The 8,098-nt window shown below is 38.3% G+C and overlaps 2 protein-coding genes across 3 annotated transcripts in view; both read right to left on the bottom strand.

The window, feature by feature from the left end:
* tfeb (transcription factor EB) overlaps nucleotides 1–731 on the bottom strand; it is a 35,623-nt gene extending 34,892 nt beyond the window's left edge. For both annotated transcript variants that reach the window (XM_059329873.1, XM_059329875.1), the window contains exon 1: nucleotides 393–731. The gene's annotated coding sequence lies outside the window, so the exon portion shown is untranslated. The remainder of the gene's footprint in view (nucleotides 1–392) is intronic.
* Nucleotides 732–1,683: 952 nt separating this feature from the next.
* tmem183a (transmembrane protein 183A) lies at nucleotides 1,684–7,258 on the bottom strand. Its single transcript, XM_059330107.1, has 8 exons — nucleotides 7,073–7,258; nucleotides 6,239–6,328; nucleotides 5,955–6,125; nucleotides 5,678–5,837; nucleotides 5,156–5,336; nucleotides 4,453–4,533; nucleotides 4,173–4,328; nucleotides 1,684–3,750 (listed from the first exon to the last, which is right to left on the bottom strand). The coding sequence occupies exons 1-8, from the start codon at nucleotides 7,134–7,136 to the stop codon at nucleotides 3,565–3,567; spliced, it is 1,089 nt and encodes a 362-aa protein (XP_059186090.1). The 5' UTR covers nucleotides 7,137–7,258; the 3' UTR covers nucleotides 1,684–3,564.
* Between the last annotated feature and the right edge of the window lie 840 nt (nucleotides 7,259–8,098).

The raw sequence follows: 8,098 nt of genomic DNA on the forward strand, positions 1-8,098 counted from the left end.
ATTTATGCTCCTGTGTGTCTTAAATCCTTCTACAATTATTCTATTAATTTTTATTACATCATTATCATCAGCTGCAGAAAAAATCTTAACAAATCATGCACTGTGATTTGTGATGCTTCTCAGCATGTATGTTAAGTTTAAGGCTATGTGCATGTAAGCTACATGTCATTTAGTCACAATTTATTATCCAAAGCAAATCAGTGTTGCCTTTACCTTCCTATGGACAAATGATAAGTTGGCTACTTTATATTTTAAGCTTAATAAATCACGAGGCTTTGCATGTACATCGGAAAATACGCAATTTAAATGTATGCTCGCTGAGTTTCCAGATGTAGGCTACTGGTGTTGCAGTGGAAGCTAAATTTCAGTGGCGGTGGTAAAATATCACTTACCCGCTCTGAAGGTCAGACAGAACGAAGTGAAGTAGTCAGGTTCACGAAAAGTGCGTGTCCACTTCTCTCATGTGCTCTGTTAATACCAAACCTGCCAGGCACTGTCCGGAGAAAAAGTTGCGTTTAAAGGGGGAAAAACTCTTTTAGTTTCTCTGTATTTCCACAGACTGCTACAGCGTGTTCACTGTGGCACTTCGGAGGCTAATTTGTTTTCGTTTTGTCCGTCGAGATGTTGTCACAACTCAGAGCGTCTGCGGTCACCTGTGCCACCGCCAATGGCAAAGCGCAGACGGTGTTGTGGGAAATGTAGTTTTTCTCATATCTCTGACAGACCGGTATTTTGGGGCGATGACGTGATGCCTGTTGACTGCATAGGCAGTTTTACGAGGTACTCTAACTTTAGCCAAAGACTTCCAGGACCAACAAGGGAGACAACTTCATCTTTATCGTTTTTACCGCCAGCAGCTGAGACGCTTCTCTCAGTCTTCTTCTGTATTGTTTTATATTTGTGACGCATTTCATTTCTTCCAAAGTACGTTTCAGTATAATGTATCAGTGTTAGGATGTCATGGTTGGGATTAAACCCCGTGCAATACAATGTGATCCAAAATTCAAGAACCTTTTGAGCATGTTTGCAGCTTTTTTAATATACAGTACCTACAGTATCTGCAGCACACCGAATATTTCACTGTATCACATTAAATTAGAGATTATTGATATTAAACAACCAACACGTTTCATGACAACTTTCTACAGAAGGGTGACAAAGCAAATTTTTCAAAATCTGTTTGTAAGTAGACTAGGCAAGCAAGATTTTAAGCACTTTCAAGCACTTCAATCCAGATACTTTTCAAAACCAAGTGTTTTCAAGATTTTCAGCACCTTTAGGGACTGAGTCCTATAATGTAAAAAAAAAAGATAACTCTGACTCTTAGAGAAGTGGTCTAGTATTTTTGAGACCATATTTGTTCAATTCTATCAGACCCAGATACTGTTGATTCATTTTTGACTCCTAAATTCCATTTTTTTGTTTGTTTTATAATGAAGATCTACTGACATTTCACAGCAGGCATGAGTGTATCTAATGCATTTAACTTTTCCTGGAAAAAAATGTCACATTCACCAATACCTACACTAACAGCATTGAAAGCATTTAAAGTATATAGAGATGGAGGGCTTTGACTGTAGGAGCAGACCAGCAGTACCCAGTATGACAACAAGAGGGAGGCAGAATCACAAAATATTATATTGTAAATCAACATTTCATGACAAAATAGTGGAGGCATTTTGAATGGGCAGTTTCAGTTTTTATTTCAGTGCATTAAGTACATTTGTCAATGTAATTCATCTGATAAAACTAGACCAACGACGAAACATCAAACTGTTGCTAATCAGAACATCCACTTGTCTTTTCTTTTTTATTTCTAGAATAATCAACTGTCTGTGGTTAATCGAATCATTTTTTCTTTTGCAATACATGTATATGTGCAAATGAATCCAGGTTACATAATTTTGACTGTCTGTTGGATGGATAAATCAATGTCAATGGCAGCAATCTCCCTATCAAAATCAAGCATGTGATTGGTATGATTCAAGTCAGATTCAACAGAAAACACTCAAGACAGACCACTTTATACACATTAAGCCTTTCATAGTTTAGAATGAGACTCCACACGAGGCAGTAGGGTAGATGGCTCATATAGTCTGTAAGGAGACGATCAAGCTGTTTTTAGATAAGAAAAAAAGAGACAATGCTCAAATCAGCAGATGAGTGGACAATGTGTGAGGTAATTAATCTCTTTGGCCCCTTCAGTAAAGAGCAGTGTCTTTAATATTCACATAATACTAAATGAGGCTGCCTTCAAATTAAAAACATCATGAAAAAAACATGATTTTAAAGGAGCAGTGTGCAGAATTTAGTGGAATTTGTGAATTTGCAAATTGCAACCAACTCAATATCCCTGCTTTCAAATGTGAAATAGCACCTATGGTGGAGTTCAGCGAATGGCAAAACGCAAAAGTCCTCTCTGGAGCCAGTGTTTGACCCTGGCAAACCCTGGGCTACTTTGGAAACATGGCAGTGCAACATGAAGTTGTTCCCTACGTGAAGGGCTCATTCTAACGTAAAAAAAACAAACATGATTCTTAGTTTCAGGTGATTATACACTAAGTATAACAAAATTATGATTATTTTATTCTATTTCTCCAAATGGATCCTACACACTGGACCTTTAAAAGAATAATACAACTCTGTTAATGCAACCTTCAAACCAACGCAAAACCAAGATATGTTTGAGTAACTTTTCAAGTGAGCATGAAAACAAATCAATGGAGGACAGCACAAATATTCCACCCTATTAATCCATAAGCATCCCTTTCAAAGACTTAAAGAAAACGTGTTATACACGTGGGTTCAAAATGCAACATGTTTGTCTAATGTAAAATAAAAGCAGACTTGGGAGTCTTTTAATGCAGCTGGTAGCTCTAAGTGCTTACACCCCTCTGGCATGTCTGGTGGGCTGAGTGATATATAAATAATGAATCCTCTGATCTACTATCACTGTCACACTCTTTTCTATTTTGTGAAATATTACGCACCTTTCTTTCAGATAACAATGGAAAACAATTTAGCTTTCTCCCAGCTGTCCAAAACCAGTAAATAATTTAATTCTTTTCATATATAAACAAATATAAAGACAATTAATCATGATCTTTTGGTTTCTTTTCCATACTACCAAAGCCTACTTTTCTATGTGTTTAGAAAGATTAAGGAACTGCTGGAGCTGAGGAGTGTTGAAAAGATTGTGTCTACCAGCGGCCCATGGAGGACAGCACAGATTTGTTAACACAGATGACAAGCTCAGTCTCCCTAGGAACAATGTTAATTCTGGATAATTCTGCAGTACTTTTTTTTATCCTATGATATTTAAATAACACTAAGTAGGCTGTCAAGTTTGTAGAGGTGAATGGTCATGCAACATGTTTGATGTTAACATTGGAAGGTGGGATTTGCAGTGTCGGCCTTCTTTAACATCTAACAATCAAAATCGAAGTGGGAATTGAAATGATAATGTACATATAATCCGGAGTTCTGCAGAGTCATCCAATATCATATCTCTGGAGAGTGGGATGAGACAACAGCAGGGTTCTTTGTGTGACTTTCTGCCAACTCCTATGTGTAGGGTGAGGAGGGGTACTGTGGGTGCCACCAGTCCATGAGTTTTACACTGTGTACCGGATCCAACACCACCTGGGTTCCGCCCTGATCCCCCCTCTTCTTCCCTCGGTGGATCGGCGAGTCCTGGAACACGAGACGAACGCGGTGGTGCCGCATGTCTGTGCTAACATTGATTGTGAACTAGAAGAAAGACAGAGAGAGGCCAGTTCGGATTAGGAGAGGTTAAACATACTTGGTGGTTCATTTCAAGATCAAATATGGTATTTCAATAGAAGAAAATAAAAGCTCATGGAGACTATTGACAAAGTAATAAAAATACAATTGTTGGCGTATAATGACAAACATGTTGCTGGTAGGTAAGGATATTCTGGATGTTTTTTTTCAGACTGTCTCTTTCTTTGGTCATTATGAGCTGTGGCTGTGATAAACACCAACAATCTCTTATAAACTGTAATTCATATAAAAATGTTGTCCTGTGCCTAAAAGTTTCCTCTTTAATACGTTATTACTACCAACACAGGTCAGCTTTAGGGTAACACATACAAATAGGTAATAGAATGGTCCATGTAGCCAATATCTAACAAAATTCAAGAGTTACTAACCAGGGTCAGCGTCATGCCCATGACCACAGGGGTGAAGATGAAGTTGAGGGTCGTGACCTGAAGCATGTAGCAGTCAGAGTCTGGGTTCGTGTGGACATCTTTATATTGTCTGGGCATGAGCAAGGACTTGGCACAACCATTCTTACTTTGTCCCTGCTGGAAGGAGATGATCACAAAAATGCACATAAATAAACATGATAACAGCAGCTTCTACATACAGACTATGACATGGGTTATATAAGGATAGATGATTAGTTTTTTTTAAAACAGCAATTTTTACCTGCTTTAGAAACTTGAAGTTGAACTCCCACAATGCCTCAGGGCAAATCCCACACACCTTTTTGACCCAGAACAATATACACTGCAACAGGGAACATTAAAGTGGTCATATTAAATAAACTTCACATTTTCAGTGCCTGTGTACATACATTTAGGTACCTGAATCAGAAAATGTGACAACTTGTCAACAGAAGCATATTACAGCCTCACTCCTTGTGTTTTGACTTCCAAAATAAAAGCCCTAGACATATAAATTACATCACTGCTTACCGCTAAGAGGCAAGTTAATAAAACAGCTTACAGTAACTATCCCCAGGTAGTAGAAATGGCTGATGATGGAACGACTGGAGTAATTATGGAAACTACCAATAAAGAAAACAGTCCCATTGTGGGAGGAGGCAAAGCAGGCAGAGAGGGACAATAATTATTTTACTAAGCTATCTCAGTAGATAAAAACCTGCCTACTTATTAATATTATTGAGTGTTTTACTTTGCCTTTATGATAGCACTGAGATCGCGGTTTAGTCTGAGTTGGAATTGTTAATAGCTCATTAAAAAGGGAAAGCAATTGGGTTGTTTTTGTGACAGCAGCACTACCAACAATACCACACAAAAACCCTGTTTTCACTTAAATTACAAGCCATCACTTGCACAACAGATAAACAAAATAAAAAACAAAACCGAGTTAACATTAGATTATGTACCTTTGAGTTGATCAATGTTGTGGGAGTGGATTCTGGCAGGACAGGGATTTTTGAGACACGCAAGCTAAATGGCTCATACAAATGGAAAAGGGAGCGAATCACACGGGCCCGTAAAGAGCATGTCCTGTCAATAGATTCAGGCTGGAGACGGAATGGCAGGTCTGTGTCAATCTTGTAGTGCCTGTGAAAAAAAGGTGAGAAAACATGTTGATTATATTAAGTGTGATTTTACCCCATTAATTTGTTAATTTATTGGCCCACAATCTTGACTTATTTTTATTTTGTCATAAACTGTTTACAATGTACATTGTCTTCATTTTGACAATAGATCATGAATCAGAATTTTCCATGATTCTGACCACATTTTCTACTTTACAAGTGAAAGCATGGGAGGCATAGACACAGGTTTCACTTCTAGCAGCACTTCACTACCACTGGCTCTTGAGGAGTGAATCAGCAAAATACACAACATTTTCTGTTCATCACTGACTTCACTCTGTCAATCAATAAAATCCACCTCACCTTCTGTAAAGCCTTGTCCAAAAAGCTGCAGTGCAAGTGACTGTCCAGGCATTCCTACAGATGAGGGCAAATCTGCATACATCCTCAGGCCGAATGTAGGAGGCGAGCATTAACCAAATATCCACTGGATACTCCCCCCCATCACTGCTCTCACTGCTTTCTGTGAAGACAACATGTAAACATCACAATTAACACCCTGGTTGCATAAAATAATAAATCCTCCAATTTTCAACTCATACTTCCATGAGCATTCTTTAAACAATTTACAATTCAATACCTTTTCTCCTTTTGTTTTTCTTCTTACGGGCCACTTTAGTTTCATTTTCTCCATCTTCTTCGGGGTCTAGGTCATCACTGCTGTCTAAAACATCAGCTGTGACACCCATTGAAGACGAGAGGACCTCTTCTACTGCACCCTGAGATGCTTCCAGGCCGCAGAGTAATTTCACTGAAACAAATTATTAAATTAAGCGGAGGGATCACTTGCCCAGATATATCCAAATTACACTATAATATTGAATCTGTAACACACAGAAATCACTGTCCATCATAACAAGTTACCTTCTTTTTCAACTGCATTTGCAACAGCCTTCTTCACCCTCCCTGACTTCACAACGGCTGGGTCAGCATCAGCATAATCAGCAACGGTCACTATGAAATACAGACATATTTCCATAATATAATCATATTGTTTATAAGTCACATTCATAAAACTAGATCGGAAAGAACAGCTAAGACCAATGACGGTAAATTACCGGTTACCGGTAAATTACGTTAACCCTCTGAAATCTTGGGCTATTATGTCAATTAAAAATCTGATAAAAGATCTTTACCATGCCATGTTGGTTATTAGTTTTTTCAGCGTAACCTCACCTATATGTCCTGATAATTAACTTTGACTTACTTGATCAAAATTTTGAACCCAAAAGAAACAAAGGAAAACATAAAATCTGACCTTGAAAATTATGTTTCACACACACAGAAATGTACATGTTGCAAATATGAAAATATATGCAAATATAACATATAACAGGTAAAATGAGGATACTATTTAGTTCTATATTTTATACTAATATATTTGACATTATCTCCGGTTTTACTGGGCCAAATATCATTAAAAAAATCTGGCATGGACTTTGAAGCCAGAACTTTAGAGGGAATCTGATGGCAAGGCTCAATGTTGCAGTTGAAGTAATGTGCAGACTTATCTTTCTTTTGGCTCTGTTTAACACCAGGAAGTCCACACTAAAGATGACCAGAGTAGGAACTCACTTTAACTTGATGTAGCATAACACCAGAGTCAAATAATTAAGTTTCAACGTAAATTGAGGCGTTTTGTCGAGTGCTAGTGGGCGGGCTAGCGTTAGCTTACTGGCTAATGTAAAAGTAGCTTACCTGATTCTGAACAAACGTCCCCGGCCTTAAATTTCAGCCGTTTTCGGTTCCCTTTCTTGGGCATGTCGACACCAAAAATCTGTGGACGCTTAACGTTCCTGTGGTTCCTGCCATGTCTCTATGGCAAGCGGAGGTAGAGAGAAAGAAAGAAAAATGAGAGAGAAATTGAAAAATGTTCCTCCAGGATCTTCAGCCATCATGGAATGACGTGACGTCGCAACCAACGCGAGAGTATCGTTGTCGTTTCTCCCTGTTGCTTTAGTGCCATCTGCTGGTCATTGGTGGTCATTTCAACCATTTCCGTGACCAAAAGTGTGGAAAACTGCCTGTGCCTGTCTTTCTCCTTTAACTCTATGGAGTCTAGAGCTATTTTGTCCATTTTTGAATCATTTTCATCCTGCCTGTATACACCACTTAAAAATGTTTAAATGCCATGTTGTTGTTGGGGTTTTTTTTCAACCTCACCTATATGACCTCATAATAATTGATTTTTTTATTCTGACTTACTGGATCAACATTTTGAACCAAAAAGAAACAAAGAAAAACCAACATAAATATGATCTTGTGATTGTGTGTGATCCTGTCATCCAACTCTGGTTTTTATTCTAGTGTGACTGCATTTTATTTGTGTCTTGTGTGTTTAGCTTAACAATTTTTTGGTCATTTTGTGTATTTTCTAGTCATTTTGTGTCTTTGTAAGTCATTTTGTGTCTTTTGTTGTGTCTTAAATATTTTGTGTCTTTTGCTTGGTCATTTTGTGTCTTTTTGTGTCTTTTTTTAGTCATTTTGTGTCTATTTTTGGTCATTTTGTGTCTTTTTTAGTCCTTTAGTACGGGAGGCAGACACCCGCTCTTATTTAAGAGTAAACTCAAAACTTTCCTCTTTGACAAAGCCTATAGTTAGGGCTGGCTGAGACCGGCCCTAGCCCAGGCCTGCCTTGGACCAGCCCCTAGTTATGCCGCTATAGGCCCAATGTGTCGGGGGACACGATACACCCCTCTTTTCTTCTCTCTCTCTCTGATGTCC

This window comes from Centropristis striata, chromosome 3 (assembly GCF_030273125.1).
Source record: "Centropristis striata isolate RG_2023a ecotype Rhode Island chromosome 3, C.striata_1.0, whole genome shotgun sequence".
Classification (NCBI taxonomy): domain Eukaryota; kingdom Metazoa; phylum Chordata; class Actinopteri; order Perciformes; family Serranidae; genus Centropristis; species Centropristis striata.

What these genes read in the sequence shown, in the direction of transcription:
- tmem183a (XM_059330107.1), bottom strand. Translation starts at nt 7,136, where the DNA reads ATGCCCAAGAAAGGGAACCGAAAACGGCTGAAATTTAAGGCCGGGGAC. An exon ending in TGGACAAGGCTTTACAGAAG is followed by an intron (nt 5,337 to 5,677) that starts GTGAGGTGGATT and finishes TTTTTTTCACAG; the next exon opens with GCACTACAAGATTGACACAG. An exon ending in CAACATTGATCAACTCAAAG is followed by an intron (nt 4,534 to 5,155) that starts GTACATAATCTA and finishes TCCCTGTTGCAG; the next exon opens with TGTATATTGTTCTGGGTCAA.